General features: G+C 26.5%; 1 protein-coding gene across 5 annotated transcripts in view; it reads left to right on the top strand.

Moving 5' to 3' along the window:
• The window catches only part of LOC129981869 (cell adhesion molecule Dscam2-like), a 614,065-nt gene that overhangs the window by 500,261 nt on the left and 93,371 nt on the right, over positions 1 to 20,433 (top strand). For all 5 annotated transcript variants that reach the window (XM_056092905.1, XM_056092906.1, XM_056092909.1 and 2 more), the window contains exons 21-22: positions 3,675 to 3,968; positions 15,928 to 16,104. In XM_056092905.1, coding sequence (XP_055948880.1) covers positions 3,675 to 3,968; positions 15,928 to 16,104 — 471 coding nt within the window. The remainder of the gene's footprint in view (positions 1 to 3,674; positions 3,969 to 15,927; positions 16,105 to 20,433) is intronic.

Consider the following 20,433-nt stretch of genomic DNA (forward strand, 5'->3'; position numbering starts at 1 on the left):
ATAATATATTGTACAATATTATATCTTTTACTATTTATCAATATTGTAAAATAGACAGAAATGCGTTTAATATTGTACAATACAAGTGTGCTGTTATGGCAATAGATATTTTTTGGGCATCATATATTTTTCATATAATACCCATTATTTTGCCGTTAATATTTATGTATAAAATATCTCATTTTATTTATCTCAGTTAATATTTATACAAAATATCTCAAAACTCTAAAACAATGAATTACTTAAAATAAAAAAACTATTAAAACAACATCAGTTTGCTGCTTTTTTATTATTAAAAAATAAAGAGCATGCGGTTTATTTTTTAAATGCGTCATTTAATATTTGTTTTCTTATTTTATTTAAACATTCTATAATGGGATCCTGCCTGCCTGGAAAAACCTCTTGATTCTTTTATCTAAGTTTCACTGATTTTTCTTAATATAATAACGTATTCTTATCTGTTAATTTCTACAGATATTGAATAATAAATAGAGTACAAAGCTGACAATTAACATATATTTATGCTGTGTATTATCCTCTTATGTTTCTCGAATACTAATGGAACATAGAATGTTTATTCTTATAATTAAAATGTTTATTTATAAGGCTGTTATTTATTATGAATGTTTATTCATATTTATATGATTTATTATACGTATAATTTTGAAAAGTATTATTAAAATATATGAATAAGAATTTATATACATTGCCATATACACTGTGTAAAAAAGCAGGACACTATATTTAAAATTAAAAAAAAAATATGAATATTTTTTATTTTTTATTTTTACTGCAATTATTTTTAAAGAATTATTTTTTAGATCAATAAAGGAAAAAAAAATATTAGTATCATTACCATGCTATTCAAAAATAAAGTATAAATTACAAGAAAAATGTTTTGTTTTTTCATATAAAGCCGTGTAAAAAAAGTAGAAGAACAGTTATAAAAATAACAAAATATAAACTGTTTTAGTAAGGAATACTCGTTCCATTAGCTTTTATTACTTCGAATATTCTGTTTGGAAATTAATCATACAAAGATTGGATTTCTGTTTGACAAAAAATATTCCATGAGGTATTTAATGCCATTCGAAGCTCAGAGAGTGATTCAAACTGTTTCCCACCAGCATATACTTCCACCAGCATTGCCTAGATATTTTCTACTATATTCAGAATAATCGGGACCTTTAGTTGGCCATGGTAAAACTCGCTAATTATTTGCACCGAACCAATTTTTAACTCCATTGGCTGTATGGATTGAAACTCCATCTTGTTGAAACATCCTATGTTCTCCTATTAATTTAGAGTCATGAAGAAGAAGATCAGAATTCAGAACATTAATGTAGTCTGTATTCTTCTGTCTACCATTGAAAAAGACCACACTTGTTCTTCCTCCATAACAACTGCTAACCAGATCATCAAACTTCCTTCTCCCGTTTGTCTAGTTGAATAATATTGTTCTGCATTCTTCAGAAAATGCCAGTAGTATTGATAATCGTCTGGACTATCTAAATTAAACTTTCTTTCATCTGAAAATATCACAGAAGTCCATTCTGTGGTCCATGACATGTGTTCCTTAGCCCGAGACAAACGATTATTAATATGTGTTTGTTTCCACTTTAGATAGTGCCTCCGTTTATTGAAAACGAATATTTTGGACATTTGGCCGTAGTTGTATACAGTTTGCTTCGACACATGAATAAATCCTGCTTGATTTCGAGCTTTTTCAACACTTTTTTACCTCTACTCTTTTTAAGCTCATGAGCAAATTTTCTTTCACCAAGAGAAATTAACATTTTAGGTCTATTACTCGTTTTTCTTATTCCGTTTCTGTTTGGATTTTTAATAAAGTTAGAATCTGTTTATTGGGACTACGAGCTATCTTTCTAATACATTTACCTTCATTTTCATATGCAGCAATTTGACCCTTTTGAAAATCATTTAAGGATATACCACAAGGCAATCTAAAATTATTGCACCAGATAAATTTTTAACAAAATACGTTTTCCTGAGAAAAACAGTTTAAAAAAGAGTATACTTTCTCTTCTACTCTCGCACATTTCACCAAATAAAAATACATAATAGGTTACCTTATACTTATTTTACATATTGTAAATCATATATTCTCGTCTTTCTAAATTAAAAAAGTGGTAGCTATTTCATTTTTACATGAAAATATAGAAATCATTGTTAAATAAAGTCTACATAATAATCTATTAACCAGAATAAAAATATAAAAAAATTACAGAAAACGACTGTCATTCTACTTTTTTTACGCAGTGTAAATCATGCATCTGTTGTTTATGCATATGTTTATTATAATTATATAATTAATAATAAACATCATAATGAATGTTTATTCATAAGGTTATGAATAAAGTTGAAGTTTTCAAGTTTTATTCATATGAAAGTGATGAAGTTTTATTCATATTTTTCAAATAATTATAATTTTTTTCTAATGTATGTATAATTATTAATATAATAATACATAAATTTGACGGGTATTTAGAACAGTTCTGACCAAATCACGATATATGACAACATTTTTGATATCAAGACACTTACCAAGTTTTTATTTATATAACTGGTTGAGCTATGAGTTATCTCGGTAATTCACAGGAAGACAGTCAGTCAATTGCAGATCTTGTCCAAAATTTTAAAAAACAACTATCCGGGAAAAAAATTCTAGAAGCCAAATTTCGTTCATCTAGAGCAGAGACTTTTTATGTTCTCATACACGTTGACAGAATATTTACGGGACAAATTCTATTAGCATTTTGATAGAAGTGTAAGCCTTTGGTATAACAACCTTACACAACTTTTACCATTTATATCTTAGTTTTTTTGGGTAATCATGTCCACATGTAAATGACAGCCCCTAATAAACCATATAGCAGGCCCATATGGTACAATCGTATAAACCCATACAACAAAAAACCCCAAAATTATTTCGGTGGACTCGGGAACTGTTCAAATCAGATGATTCATCAAAATGATGTTTTGAAAATTACAATACTTTCTCTTATATTTATTCATACAAATTCGTTTTTTTTAAAAAAAGAGCAAAAAAGAATGCTCAAAATTAATATGTAATTTAATGATTTCATTTAAAGGTAGTTTGATTTCAGCAATTGTAGTTTTTATATTGTTTTTAATTGTTACATTTTAGCTTCTAAAAAGAAGTCATAGTCTTTCAGAATGTTCACATTAAATGTCAGTGTATAGAAAAAAGATATCATACGTGCAAAAAAAGTAATTGAAGGCATGGGATTGTAGGAATCCTTTATTACTCAATATTTCCACTAAAAATGATGTTTTGACTATTACTACAGTTTCATTTTTCTAAGAAAAAGAAAAAAAGCATAAAAAAATTGTGTCTGTATTGAATTTATTTCATTCGAAAATAAATTAGTTTTAATAATTGTTTACTTGTAGGTTAATTGTCTTTTTATAGTTTGATTGGATTTTCGCAATAAATTTGAATATATTTTAAGGGAGAAAAAACTTGAAATTCCATTACATTAATAATTAAGTATATAGAATTAAAATATTTGAAATATTTTATATTTCCGTTTCAATAAATTATTTAATTAGCACATACATTATGAAAGCTATTAGCAGATTTAATTTGTAAACAAACAGGTTTCTACTAATTACTTAATTCAATTTTGTAGCCCCTGTTGCTCCAGATAAGCATTCCTTTCTTATTATCAATTCAACTTTCGTCACTCTACGTCTGGACGCTTGGCACAGCGGCGGATGTCCGATATCTTACTTCGAAGTCAAGTACAAACTTTTGTCCGAAGCTGAGTGGTTCTTAGTCTCCAATAATGTTCTTCCAGAAACTGGAAAATTGCTTCTTTCCGAACTAACTCCAGGAACTTGGTACAACCTTATGATATCAGCCCAGAATGATGCAGGAGCCACTGATGCTGAATTCGTCTTCGCTACATTGACTTTATTTGGAGGTAGGTTTGTTTCAAAAATTGTTCTGACTTCATATTGCTTTTCTCCTTTCGTTTGAGCCACTGCAAGGAGATTATGTCCTTACTGAATACAATTTTCAAGGTCAAGAACAATACTTTTCTGATGAAAGTGTAAAAAGAATTTTAATTGGTTATTTCCCCAAATATGAGCATATATTTTAAATTATGAATTAAATGGGGATGTAGCACATATACACAAGCAAAAATAGGCTATTATTCATTTTCTAAAATAAATAATAAATTTTTGCTATATTTACTCATTTGCTAATCGTCTTTTACGATAGGTGATTCGTCAGAGATAAAGGTTTCACTTCATTTCAATTTAATCATATATATATAGATTCATCTCCCTGATTCAATCAAATTTTTAGACACTAAAGCCGTGCAAATTAATTTTCTTCCATAAATTCTGCTCTCTGTTTAAACGAACCTAATTAGTGACAACCAACTCCATAACATGGCAGAATTATTAAAAACATAAATGTGGAATTCGTCTAAGTTTTATAGCGTTTCAACTTTATTTACATTTGTATATCATTTATTTTAACATTTTACATTGTCTAACTTTATTATAAACATTTTAACTTTATTATTTATTTGTCTAATACAATAAATATATACTAAAAAGAATCTGCTCTAGCTCACAATAATGAAAGAAAAATGTGTGATTCAAAATCTGATGAACGAATTATAAATGGTTTAAATTTCAAGCAAACAATGTAATCTATTGTTGGAAATTAGGCAAAAAAAATTAATTTAAAAATATGCAAAGCACATAAAAAATTGCTACGAATATTAAATTGCTATAATTTAAAAAAACAATTTTAAAATTTTGGAACGGCGTAACATTTAGTTTTGTACAATAATATTTGAAGTGGTAATATGCCAAAATTTAGATTGATATTTAAGAAAATGAAATTCTGAATAAAATTGCAAAAATTTGCTTCTTGTTTCATATTTCAATTTTCAAAAATATATATTGTCAAATTTGGTAGCCTTAGTCCAAAATTTCTGGTCTGTAGTTTCAACATACACACAAATTATTCTTTATTAGAGTAGATATTTTTAGAAAAAAATGATCTAAAATGTTACAACTGCAATCACCAATGTTAAATGCAAAATTACTTCAATAGTCTTACAGCAATGTTACTTACTTTCTAGAGGAAATAAACCAGTTTTTTATTTTTATGCCGATATTCAAAATTTTTCAACATATTTTTTTAATTAAAATTTTGTGAATATATTTTTATTATCTCAACAAGATTAAAATTACTTATTACAAATATCAGGAAATAGCGTTATTTTAGAATATTTTTCTTTACACATACTATCAGTTTCTAAGTGACAATTCTTAACTTATATATAAAAGTATAATAAAATATAAAAGTATTTATATATAAAAGTATTTATAAAAGCTATTTTCATATATTCGTGCCAGACTACATATTCTTCGAAGATTTTGAAATTACAGTGATATATTTTGTAGGATATGCATTATAGATACATGAAAATTTAAAATATTTTATCCTTAATACTCATTGTCTTTCTGTACAAAATAAATTTGTATGTTTTTACTAAAACGTAACTCCGGCCATAACTATAAAATAAGTTTCAATAATCTGAATATAAAAAAAAGTGATTGATAAAATTATTAAAAGATGAATAGATATTTGAATATCCTTACCATCGATGATATGTTGATGAACACTTTAGAATCATTCTTACATTTTTGAATGAATTTACCTAAAAATTAAAAAAAAAAGTAAAATACCCTGGACATTTATTCGTATTTGTCATCTCAGTTTGTCTGTTACGGTTATCATTATTTCGAGATTGGGTGAAAAATTTCATGGTGCACTTAAATCGACTTTTATTCCTTTAGGTATTTTAGTACTTTTAAATTAGAAGATTGAATATGTTCTCAGAATAAGAAAGGAATAGTCTACTTTAATTACTTAATTAAATCAACCAATAGATTTATGAGTTTTAGTAAATATCATCATACTTGAAAAAACTGTAGAAATCCGTTACCTAAAATTGAAAATTTGATGTAGAAGAAGTACTCTACAAAAATATTACTTTTGAGGATTTAAAATTATTTTGAGATGGTAATGAAAATGGGCAGAACATAATAAGTATTTTATATTAATACAAATAACAGATTTAATAAATTAATAAAAGCATTGAAAGCATTTTAAAGAATGTATTTCAAACGAATAAATATGCAAGCTTTGTGCGAAATTAGCTAAATGCAGAAAATGCCGTAAATTGTGAAAAATGAATGCTGTTTTTTTAATATTATGCATATATAGCATTTGACAAATTACTTATAAAGATTCCCTTTAAAAAAATAAAAAGAATTATTGATATTTAAAGCTATTTTTACAACTTGAATGTCCCTTTGTCTTCACTCCTACAGACACCATACTGTCTTTGCTTTCTTTCAGTTTACTTCGATCTCAATTTAAATTATTACTACTTTCAGGATTACCCTCAATTGAGTCAATGTGACTTTCAGAATAATCAATACTGCTTCACTAAAATTACCTCAGCCATTAATCACTCAACCGTCTTTAATATCAGCTCAAATTTCGCTTCAAATATTTACATAATCCCTCTTATTATCGCAGATCGTTGAAGTAATTAAACTGGTGAGGCCGAAGTTTTAAAACCTTTGTACACTTAGGGTAAAGTATACCTTTAGTTTTCATGATAAGGATCATTGGCAATGGCACGTGGGAAAATATGGAGTAAATTAGGTATCATATAATCTCAAAATTATCACTCTTTTTGGAGTTAGGAAAAAGGAATACAATATGCACTTAAGCATTCAGTACTAAAAGCCAGTGCATCAAAATGGGCATTGTTGTTTGCTGGCTGTACATCATCGGCCTCATTTTAACTAGATGAGATGGAAGTTTCTTTGTAAAGATAAATCTCTGAAAAGAGTAAAAGATAAATATTTATATATTATTTATAATGATACATAACTGACTGAGAAAATACACATCTTTTTGCAAAATTATTATTGTAAAGTTTTTAAAGGATAATTTTTAATAGTTTCCTCGAAGAATATGAATGGGAACATATCACATTATTCTAACTAATTCCTTTTACCAGCATTAAAAAGTGAATCATCCGAAAAAAGGTGTTCTCTATTATAGGGTAGTGAACATTCTATTGATAAATTTTTAGTTGTGGATAAAAAAAAATATTTATTAATTTGTATATGACAAATTAAGTTTAAATAAAATTTCTGATTAGTTTTTTTTTTTTTTTTTCATTCTGAATGTCTAAAGCACAATGCAAAGATGCAAGCGTTGAACAGTACTGTTCTAATTAGGTAATAAATATTACATCAAAGACTAAAGTGTAATAACGTTAGGATAACAAATATATAAGGCAATTTCGTTTTAGGAAATTAAGCCAACTGTAGTAAAAAAATAAATGTATACTTATCAATATTATTCCACCGTCACTACTTTATTATTCTAGAAGGTATCAATAAGTTACGCCATAATGTTGAAAACAATATTAAAAATGCAGTGTATGACAATAAAAAATATATATATAAAAATTTAGCCAATGTATTCTTTTCGTCATAACTGCATTCATGTTAGTGCATTTGCCCTATATTATTAATGTGCCCAGAACTCCGTATTAATTACGGTTTACCGTATCAGTTTTATCTCATATGAATTATTAATTCATTCGTAATCGAGTTATAGATCAATTTCTACAAAATTACTAGAACAAATTAATAAAAATTTCCTGAAATAGTCTTTGCCCAAAAAATTTAACAAACTTCCATATCGAGTGTGAGTGTCAGATATAACAGGTTTCTTCCTCTTTTTCCCAAATATCCCTAAGCGTAGTCAAATTTGTCATTTCAATTTAAATATATAAAAATAAAAATGGCTTAATTTATAGAAATGTTCATTGGTTGTAAATATTTAATGCATTTAACGTTGGCAAGAAAATGCACTTTAAAGAATTCTGACATTTCTTTGAATATTTAATACATATGTAATGCGTAGATATTTACATATTTGATAGCGTAGATATTTGAAAAATCATATATATGTCTGTTTAAATACAAATCCCCAATTAGTTTTCTTCGCTATCCCTTAAATTATAGATGTCTCATAACCTTTCACGTTTCGAATTTCCATATATTAATTAATAATGACCTAGAAAATGCGTGTGCATCAAGGGTGCGTGTTTATATTCAAACATGTTTAACTATATGCATGCATGTGTTTTGGCGCCGTTCAAATCAGGTTGTCCAAACAAGAGTTATCAATTTTGGCACATATAGCCTTTAAAGAGCAGGGCCTTTTTTTTACCTAGAAGCGAATTTTTAATTTTAAATTCTAATCAAATAAAAAAATAAAATAAATTCTTATGTTTTTCCCCAACATCTTCCAATGTATGATTGCAAAAAAAAAAAGCAATTTTAATACCATTTTAAAATTTTAAAAAATACATTTTTGTGCATTTTCGAATAGTATGATTGCAAAAAATAACAATTATAATATCATTTTAAAATTAAAAAAAAAAACATTTTTGCCCTTTCAATTATTTTCAGACTTTTCCTTAAATTTTGATACTTTAAAAATATATTTAAAATATTTTTTTTAAATTAAATTTAATGGCTGCAATAAAAGTCAATCCTTTTTCCATTGCTTTATGGAAAATGGAACTCCGTGATTTTATTCCATAGTTAAAAAAATAGAAAAAGGGATTTTTTTTTTTTTTAGTTTCATGCGGAATTAGAAAGTGAAATCACAGAATCAAGAAAGGAAACGTGCAATTGAAGGATGGAATAATTAGTTAATTACGTTATTAATGGCATGTTGATAATTAGATGTAGCTACTTATCCAAGTATATAAAAAAACAGAATATATATTAAGTCTATTAAAAGAAGACCCCTTTAATGCCTGCCCCAATTTGATGCTACAAAATAAGGGATTTATTTTATTTTATTTATTTATTTTTTGTAGAAATAACGAATCTGGGATCATGCTTAAAAGCTTCAGTTGAAATTAAACACAATCAGTAGTGTCGGCAAACCGTTCGGTAACTAAAAGACATTGACCACCTAATAAATATGTGCATTATTATATAATGATGAAACAAAAACATTCAGGAATTATGTATATGTTTTTTTTAAAGACGCCGTAACTGCGCTTAACTAATTGCTTTTAATTTTCTTCAAAAAAAAAGGTTTGCCAGTTCAATTAAATTCAGACCAGACAAATTATTAAATTTTTGAAAGTATACATACATTGTCAAAGCATTAATAATCATTGTCTGTTTGTGCATTCAATCATATGCTAGAAACTGAAACATATTAGTATGCATTTTGTCTGAATCTAAAATAACTGTGGGATTGTAATTAAAATAACTTTTTTTGAAATAACCTTCTCAAGAGCTCTCTTTTCAGTTTAAATCATCGAACTCCTTGATCACCAGACATAAAGCATTTTTATTTCATATTTAAAGCGCATAAAACATTTTTATTATTTAGTTTAAGAGTTCCTGATCTCCTCTTAAAAATATGAATATATTAATTCCTATTATTCATGTAACACTTAAATGTATTAATATATAACAACATCAAACATTTCTAAAATATATTTATAAGAAAAATTCTTTCCATTAAGAAAATCCCACTTTTAGTCAGAAAGAACCTTTCGTGCCGTATCTAATGAATTCGAGTCATTCCAAAGGATAAGTCTAAATTTTTACCTGCACATGCAAATGCATTTCTATTTGCAATGCCAAAGATTTTATTTTCCGTCTGGAAAGTTTCCATCTGGCATGTTTCACATTATTTAATCTTCTCCGAGGTAAGATAAAGTCTTATGTAAATTAACTCGTTTGCGTAACTCTCATCCGAATAATTAAGAAGTTTTTTTTGTTTGCTTTTAACATCAGCGTCAACCATCAAGTAGCAAAGAAGATACTTTGAATAAAACTATAGTTTCACGTTGTGGAAAATTTTAACTTAAATATAACATTTGGGAGTAGTTTGACTTAATGCTTAAGTAAATAGTTTAAGAGGGTATTCGTGAAAAATAAAGTTCTACTTGCTTTCATGTTTTATTTGGCTCAAAATGTTAAACAGTTCAAATGTGGAGATAATGAAAATATTCACTAGATTTTTTTCCCCTTTAAAATGTAACGGTCTTATACATTTCACATTTATTTCGGTTCATCTTAAATGATATTTCCTTATAACTTAAATGCTGCCATGTTTCAAAATTAAAATGATTTGCCTTTGGTTTTTAATTTTCAAACTTTAAAAATAATTTTTCAACTAAGAAACTCAGATCAGTTATCTGAAAAAATTGAATTATCAATATCGAAATGCTTTATACATGCATATTAAAATAACTTCTCTCTACTAAGAACCACAAATCATTTAACCAAAAAGAAACAATTAAGCTATCAATATCGTAAAAGTGCATACATACACATTAAAAATAGTTTCTATCAAGTAAAAACCTCAAATTATTTATCCAAAAAATGACTACTTTTAAATTATCAATATCGAAAAGGTTTATAATTGCACATTAAATATAGCATTTCTCATCTAAGAACTTCAAATCATTCATCAGAATAAAAAACAATCAGTATTGAGTTATCAATATCGGAAAGGTTTATGCATAAGAATTTCACGGTCAATTGGGTATTTTTATTTGCTGTTTAAGGGAGTATGTTTATTTTTTTATATTAAAAATTCATTTGCCATATCATTTAAAATGGAAAACTATTTCTAATTATATGCATATTTTCTTTTTAAAAAATGTCAGTATAATAAAATGTTATTTATAAGCCTTAAAATGTGTGAAACGGGTTTGAATATTTCGCAATGTTTGTTTTTTTTTCATTTTAAATTAAACTTTAATATATTTAAAAAAATTTCAAAAAAATAATAAAATTATTAATTTCTAACATGTAACATTATTATTTAATCTGTTCTTACTTATGATATGCTGAAAGATTTAAAAAAAATATTTGTGTGCGAATATCCCATTTAAATAATATATATATATATATCTTCGTTCAAGGAATGTGTAAAATACTAATGGATTAGCAACATTTATGTATCATTTATAGCCGAAAACATAAAAAAAAATAACTTGTGATACATAAATCAGCGATAATTATCACAAATATTAATAAAATATATTCATGAAAATACTTTTGAGTAAGAAAGTATGGGGGCTTATTTTTTTAAATAAAAAAATAATTATTTGTGAGTTTTTAATTTTTCCGCAAAGACTTCTGAATTTTTTCTATAATAATAAATTTTGTTTTTAAACGGGTAAATGAGAAAAATTCTTATTTTAATGATGCCATTAAGTTATCATGCAATTTATAAACAGTTGTTAATTTTTTGAAAATATATTTTCATTATTTTTTGCATTTTTTTGAAATGAAATGAAATCCATTTTTATTGTTTCGCCAAATATTTAAAAAGTTAACATTTTGCTAATACTGAAAGCTAATAAAAATCATCAAAACATTTGCAATAAAAAATTTAGAAAGTAAAGTTACAGCACTCTAAAAAAGTTTGAAAATAAAGGATAGATTATCCAAACAATTACAGTGATGACAAGCGATTCGACTTTATTAGAATGACTCATGCGTACAGTAAATATAACAGGTACATGATTGTTTGTACTCTTCTGCGATCAATAAAGATAAATGTTTAAATAATTATACGCTAGGAAACATAGCTTACTTCACAAATTTATCTATTCTTCAAAAAATTTCAGACTTTCAAACAAAAAAAGCAAAACTTTTATCGATTATGGATTATCAAAAGAACATGGTCACATTTTATAGAAAGTATGGCACAAACGTTTTTCTTTGGATAAGAAAGTATTGAAAATAATTATGGTATTAATTTCGTTCTTTCAAATATATAATAAAATTACATTTAATTTATAAACATGCTGTATAGCATTTTAATGATAAGCTACATAACATACCATGCTGTATAGCTTATGATTAAGAATATTCTAATTACAAACTGACTAACAAGTCGAATGTCAACAAACGTTTTTGGCAATATCTTTACTTTTAAACACAGAAATTTTTCACCTTTTCTCTTCTTTCGAAGTAATTAAATTCATGTTTCAATATTTGCTTAAAACAACAAAATAAAGTATATAATTTTTTATAAACTATTTTTTTCTTGTTCCCTCCTTTAGTAATTAATCAATCTTTTCCTGTTTTTTCTTAATAATGAAAGAAAAATCACATTATTGACTCTATAATCTTACAGTTCTTTTTTTAAAATTTTAATAGTTTAATTTTAGTAATTTGTTCTAATTATTAAAAAATAACAAATTGTTAATCAAAATCTAAAATGTTAAAAATAATTAAAAAATGATGTAATTTTTCTTTAATAAAAATACATTTAAAAATTGTTTTAATGATGCACAATAAGTAACAGAATTTACCGTTTAAAACCTACGCAGGATACTGTAAAAATATTTGAAAATTTTAATTCCAAGAAATTTTAAAGTAAAATTTTTTTAGCTAGCTTCTTTGAATATTTTCATACTACTTTTACAAAATAAATTTTATTAATTACTGAAATCAATATCTTTATTTTTACTTTATTTTGTTCTGATTCAATAAGTTCTGCCTCACTGGCATTATTTGTGAATTTTATTTATATTTCTTTTATTTTCGTATTGTTTATTCTTCACGTTTATTTTTCCTTCTTAGTGCTGGAACACTAATTCAACGTCGAAATTACTTTCTTTGTAACTTAAAGCGGTGCAGTGTTTTTCATTACCCAAAAAGCAAAATTATATTGTCATAAAAATGTTTAATGCAAATGCAATGAAAGAAATCACGGTTGAATTTCTTAATTTCTTTATACTCTGCTACGAATATAGATGCACTGATTGGATTATTAAACCATTATTTCGATTTGTTAAATATATTATTATTATTTATTTTAAGAACTTAGTAAACCAATATTGATTCTCTAAGTATATCTTATCTCGGTTGTTAGCAAGAATTTGCCATTGCCGATTTATGTCATGTTTCATGCAAAAGATAAATTTCTCTAAGTTTCTGTCAGGAAGAAATTCTCTTGAAGAACAACACAGCTAAAGTGACTCATTTTTGTTGATATTTGTTAATTTTTTTTAATATTCGGAATATTATAAAAACATAGAAACATAATTGAACATTCTTTATATCTAGTATACGTTTGCTTTGTAAAAAAGAATAATTTTTTTTCTCTATAAGTTTTTTTTTTTTTCAAAATTATTCAATACATTTTTCAAATACATCAGCATTATTGAACAAATTATTCAAATTCAAACACATAATGTCAAACATTCATTTGTATCTAAAAAGATCATTCAGTTTTAGGATTTATATAAGATATACTATGCTACAAAAATAGGATTTAAATACTTCTATTTTATATTGAAATGTGCAGCATAAAAAAAAATATTTTTTATAATCAGGAAGTTATATTATATGTGATAACTATTCAATTGAAATTTATATAGCTTCGATACCTCGTGCATGATATATACTTAAATACAATAAATTGTCTTTTGAGTAATAGTTAAATTTTTCAGCTGAAGAGAAAAATGCTTGGAAATATTACATATAATTCATTGCAATTATTTAAAACTTAGACATGGTTGTACATAATATCACAAATCAAATTTTATAATGAAAATTTTTAATTTTTATATAAAACGATGTTATCAAAAATTAATTTCCTATGTCGGGGGCTTGAAAATATATTTTTAAAAATATTATGTTATGCAAATGCGTAATTGTTTTTTGAGGCAAAGATTTAGCTTAGAGGATAATTAGTAGGATTAGTTATATTAATTCTTTGTAGAAATTTTCTCTTGCAATTTTTTAGCTTTCCTGAAGAAAAAAAAAATATTAAAATTTTAGAGCTAAACAAATTTATTTGATAGAATATATTTTTAGAAATTTTATTTAGAAATAAATTGCAATAAAATTAATAAAACCATGCATTTATTCCTCCCGTTTCGAATATGCTATCTTGCTGAAGCATATGTAACAAATCAAGATGTTCTTCGTGAATTTGCTATTGTTAGTAAGTACAACATTTGTAACCAATGTTCATTTGACTTGTAGATAATATTCAACCAAATTGTTTTCTGCATTCAGAAATAAATTTAGACTTAGAACTTGCGGACACATTCAAATAATATTTTGGAGCTTACCTTTCATTTACAAAATCTTCAAATAGAAATATATTTACTTGGAAAGTTTTCGACGACCATAATAATTAGATCTATTTATTTTTCATCAAGATTATTGCTTTTTAGTTATTTTAAATTTATTTCATATCTTTCCGTTACATTTTTTAAAGTCCGCTTATTAAGTTTTAGCATTATCGCCTAAGGCAATAATAGAAACATGAGAGAGATTTCCTGTACAAACTAATTTTCAAACATGGTGGCAACATCTACGAAATTAAATCACAAACTAGAAAAATAAAACCCACCAGAATGTAGTCTATTACAGTGAATATCACTGTCCCGAATTATGTAACATGATTATCGTGATTATCATTGTCTTGAATTATGTAGCTTTATCGACTGAATTATAATGAATTTGAAAGTAATAAAATTGTTTGCTAATTCATCAAACAAAAAATTTAGTAGAAGTTTTCAGGAAGAATAATAGAAAATAGATGAATTCATAACAATATACTATAGGAATAATCTTTGTAATTTTGATTATAGTCATTTGACTATCATTAAGAAACAACCAAGGTAGGCATTATTATTCACTCAGTTGGCATTGGAAACTTATACTAATTTAACATTTTGATTCCGCTTTTAAACATATGTATTGATTCCTTCAAAGAACATGGAAAGAGCTTTAGTGTTAATTCAGATATAACGCATTTATTATTAGAAGAGAGTTGGAAATACAAAGAGAAATGCTGCCACAACTGGTTTTTTACGTTTGGTATCCCATCTTCTGCTGTAAAAATGACCTTTAGCTATATATTTTAATTATCCTTTATTTATTTTATATAATTTTATGAACATCTTCTATACATATTTACTCAAATGTAATCTAGTCTTATCTTAAACCCCATTCCTCGCAGCCCGTTGCCTTTACGAATATGGTCGCAGATCTGCCATCTGACCCATTGTAGGGCCACTCTCGATTGTGAACGTCTATCAGGAACTTCCTTCAAACAGTCAATACAATGAAAAGACATCAAGGGACCCTGTAAAATCACAAGTGAGGGAAATAATGCAAAATGCGCCGGACTCAAGACGCGCATGGGCAGTCGGAAGGTGTTGGTTAGACCCAATTTTTCAAAGCTCTTGTGTTAACAGTTGGAAAATGGAGGGAGGGGGCTGCGAGGTCCAGGAGAGGTTAAGCAATTGGAAACGGGGACTATCGTCAAGAAACTATTATCCTCCACATTCTTGCTTCGATAAGCCTGGTTAGTATGAGAATTCCATTGCCTCAAAAATCAAGGTTTTTTTTTGGTACACATAAAGAAAATAAGCTAATTCTTTGCAAATGAATTGGTGGAAGCCGATCAACTTTTACTTTTTGATTTCAGATATGCGGCCGAAAACGCTCGAATCACGCTTTTGTCGAAAGTGGATATTTGATACGTTATAATTAAGTTAATAATTGCAGGGGCATGTAGTGGTGTGCTTTATTTGTTTTGAATTGTAATAAAAATGATAATATAACCTATAAATAAGCTATGATTATTTTTATTCCTTCGATAAAGGCAATTGAATTATTCAGTATTTCTCATCACAAATTATTACATCATATAAATTATCACATATACTTGTTGTTTCTTAATTTATTTATTACTATCCTTAAAAACATTTATATATATGATTTCTGCAATATCTACTTTCTAATCCGTTTCAGGTACAGTTGCTCCTCAAACACCAGTTAACACAGATCGCCGCTTTTTTAAACACCTCAGCATCATAGTTCCCGTTGTGTGTGCTGTAGTCATAGTCATAGTAGTCACAATTGTCATATGTGTTCTTCATACGAGGAGGAATCCCCCAAACAGAGGAAGAGGACATTATGATCAAGGAGGTATGCAGTTCTGTATATAATTCTGTATTCTGTAATTGAATCTATCTTTTCTTTTATATAAACAAACAGATGACAATTTCATTTCAAAATAATCCATAAGCAATAAAGGAATAATTAAGGCTAAGGAAATAATTTATAACAGTTTTTATTTAAATTTCGAATGTTGTGTGCTGACAAATGTAATTAATTTATAAATGCTTCATTATTTATATTATAAAATAATATCTTCATCAGTGAAAAAAATGCAAGAAACACTAATTTATTTCTCTTCTAGAGTAATTTGTAATTAATATTCTTCATCAAGACTGTGAAGATCTCTGATCTATTTATCAATCTCAAATGACATTCAAATCTGAATATTTTATTGTTGTGGTTCAAATAATCCGTTTTTCATGATTTATATATAAAAAAAAAATTAAAAAAAATACTTTGAAGTAAATTTCTGAGATTTATTTCATTTCTTGTACTAGAAAGTAGTAAATGGTTTTTTTTCAATTCTATTATGCTGAAAGACTTTTTGAAGTGTAAATTAGAGCAAATGATTATTTCATTCAATTTCATATGAGAATAAAATTTTTCAAAAAATATTTAATGGATATTGAGTAAATTAATATATATATATATATATATATATATATATATATATATATATATATATATATATATATATGAATTTGTAATACGCATAATAATTTTTTTATAAATAGCACAAAACAGAGAAGAAAGTTTAAAGGAATCTTTAACTCATATTTAATTAAATTGTTTCACACATCATTTTTGTAAATTAATATTAAATTTTTATTTCATAACTAATTATTCGTTGAAAACAACTTTCTTCTTTCTAAATATCATTCATTTATTTAATTCATTTTGTAACTGGTGAATTCCTTCAATTTATTATAAAAACGATATAATTTCTTTCCAGAAGTTATTTATACACATATATTCATATTGAATTTATTTGATATATAAATAGTAAAATAGAAGTAAATATTTTATTTTACTGTTCCCTTCCAGATAAATTAAACGAATGTTTATGCATCTCAAATGAAACATAAAATAGAGGAGAATAATTTCTTTGATAATTAGAAGAAGAAAAATTAAAAAAAAAAACAACTTTTCAGATATTTATAAATGAGAATAATTTAAATTTAAAACTTGATAATAAATAATTAGACTATAACAATGAATAGACAACTTTCCTTCTTCAAATCGTGCTTTATAAATATTTTCACCTTTCATTCCAACCCCCTCCCCACAATTTTGTGCCTTAGAAAAGCTCCTAACGTGAAATGGTCTTCATATATGTTTTAAAATGAATATTCTATTCTGTTCTGCATAAATTTTAAAAAAAATACTTTTATTCTTTTAAATAAAATAAAGAATTGCGGAGAATGATTCAAATTATTTAAGAAATTATACTACAATTAAATAAATCTTTCCATATGAAGTCGTTGTTTTCCAGTATCAAGTCAAATTCGCAATAAAAATCTAAGCAGTCCTTTTTTTTTTTTTTTTTTTTTTTTTTTCACTTATTTCCAAATACGTAAGCCTAGATAATGGAATGACTTTAGCTCGCATTTCTTAAATATTTTTCTTACCTTTGAAAGCTGATTTCCAAGCAAAAATAAATCTCTTTAAATATTTATATATGAAAATGAATTAAATTTCAGACTTGATAAGAATGAATTAGAAGATAAAAACGAATAGACAACTTTCCCTGCCTTATAAGTAATTGCACCTTTCATTTTTATCCCTCGAATTTTATACCTCAGGAGAACCGCTAAAGCGAAATCTTCATTTATATGTGCATCTAAATATTATTCCCTGCACAATATGCTGTAGAAACGCAGCTGAGTGGAATTATGAGAGGGCGGCAAACCACATAATCTACGATTTTTATTTCAACGCAGGGAGAAATAAAATCACATCAAAACAGGGAATGAAGCATTCCTTCGATGGAGAATGGGCAAAACTCTGCAAGAATATCGCCTTTATACCTTTTCTTTCCTCTTCTAAAGATCGTTTCGGAGTTTATTTTCCCCCAAGAACAATTTTTTGCGTGTAAGTTTGTGTTTCGTTTCACACACATCCTGATCTTCCAACAACCAATAAAAACGATCCAGAGTATCGAGGTCTTTTTATTTTCTGATATAATATCTCCAACTCTGATTATCGTCTTGAAGAAGACTGGAATAAAAGTCGTAAAAAAGCAACAATTTTGGTTTTGTGTTAGGTTTGGTACGATATGTTTTTCGCGGTCTTGCGATTTCCCCTCCCCTACTTTTCTGGCTTTTGTTTGGGATGGTATTAGTCCCCAGACGATATTCAACCAAGCATTGTATTAGGTGTGTGGGATATGCACAAATTCCGATTCAAAAGGGTGAACGTGTCTCATATTTCAAGATAAATGGGACCCTAGAAAGGATTTGGTTTTGTTGAATAGAAACCTTGATGCTTTTAGGAGCATAGATGGTTAGTTTAAAAAAAAGAGGCATTTGAAACACTTTCAGAAATAAAACTATTCTGACATATTTGTACTTGATATATAAAATTTTCATTTAATTTTCATGCTCTATATTCAATTTCCGTATTTAATGTTTTTAAGGAAGCATTAAAAACTTAAAAAAGATTATATGTAATTCAATATGAAGTTTTCGGCTATAAAGCTTTTATAGTGAGTGACTTTGTAAAGTGAAAATATTTACCAGATACTGAAATTAGTTGGCCATTTTCCATCTAATTGTAAGCTATATTTAGCTGTATGATATTTATGTACCTTATGTAATTTGAGAGATTCACTTCAAAATTCATCCTGTAGGTCATTTATTGACTTGTCAAACATTTTAATATTTATAAATTGTCAAAACTTTTTAATATTTACATACTGATATATTTCTGACCAGGCAGAATAAGCAGCTGCTAATAACCGCTGGATTGTAAAGAGACCGCAAATAAGTCAATTGAAAATGTTTCTAGCTTAGTTATCTCATAAATAAATTGGGTCTTGGTTTCGGAACCGGAGGGTTTTAGGTTCCAGACCCGATTCATCGAAGAACCGTCGTGTAGGGGGTCTGTTGCACGTTAAATCCGTCATGACCAAACGTCCTACCGTTGGTGTGGTGTGGAGAGGGGGTGTCAGCTCCGGTGTCATCCTCGTCATCTGACCGCGGTTCAAAATAACGAGGTCCGTTCCAAAATAGATCTAGTGTTTTTTTAAACGGGACGTTAATATAACTAAACCAAACTCATAAATAAATTGTTGAAAAATACGAATTTAATGAACTAGAAAACTTTATCATTACAATGTGTGTTTATATAGAATCACATAAATCATTATTAAATAAATTAACGAACAAATAATTATATAATATTTATATTATATCTAAATATGAGTAATTAATAAAGTATATTAATTATTCATTGATTGATTAGTATATCTTTCCCACTTTATTGGATTTGTAAAAAAAATAATGTTATAATAGTTTGAAATTTTTAAGTTGTTTATAATTTTAATAAAAATTTAAATACTTAATAGAAAGGAAATCCATAACGAATAATTATTTTTAATTATTCAAAAATTTCATTGCCCTTTAAATAAATAATTTTGAAATAAGTAAATAAAAACTTTTTTTTTTTTGCAAAAATAACTAAATTTAATCATTGATATTTTAATTAATTTTTAAAATATGTTGAAATTTGAAACCAAATTATCATTTATTAAGAAAGAAGTTTCATGATATGCACTGCTTAGCGCAGCAAACTGCTTAAATCCATCACTACACTTACTTATAGCCTTAGTATTCAACTAATAAGCACATGCTTAAAATTCAATGCAGATCTCTGATCTGACTTTCTTACAATATAATTTGTCAAAGTTGAGTTGTGGAACTGCATTTTAAGCTTTAGTTTTGATCATTCAAGAATCAGTATAAACAATCAAAGATATTGATTTTATTTACTTTATTTATTACTAGCCGCCTTTGGCGACCAGCCGGTTCACCAATCTTAATGCTCGTTAAATTTTAATAATTAAATATTTTATGCAATTCCTACTTTAATAGCTTCTTCATTAAAATATTTCAAAACTTCCTTCAGTCATAACATAATATGTATCGCTCTAATTTTCTGTTAACACCCTTAGAATTTATGCTTTAAATTCTACGGGAGCTAACTGAAAATTAGATACATCTTATGTTATAACTGAAGGGAAATCATTAATCTGCAATTAATCTAATAATATTTTTTACTAAAAAAAAAGATTTTTTTAAAAAATATGATTATTGAAAAACAGAGTCACTGACCGTTTAAACTTTATGGGCACTGAAT

This window comes from Argiope bruennichi, chromosome 8, assembly GCF_947563725.1.
Source record: "Argiope bruennichi chromosome 8, qqArgBrue1.1, whole genome shotgun sequence".
Taxonomy (NCBI): domain Eukaryota; kingdom Metazoa; phylum Arthropoda; class Arachnida; order Araneae; family Araneidae; genus Argiope; species Argiope bruennichi.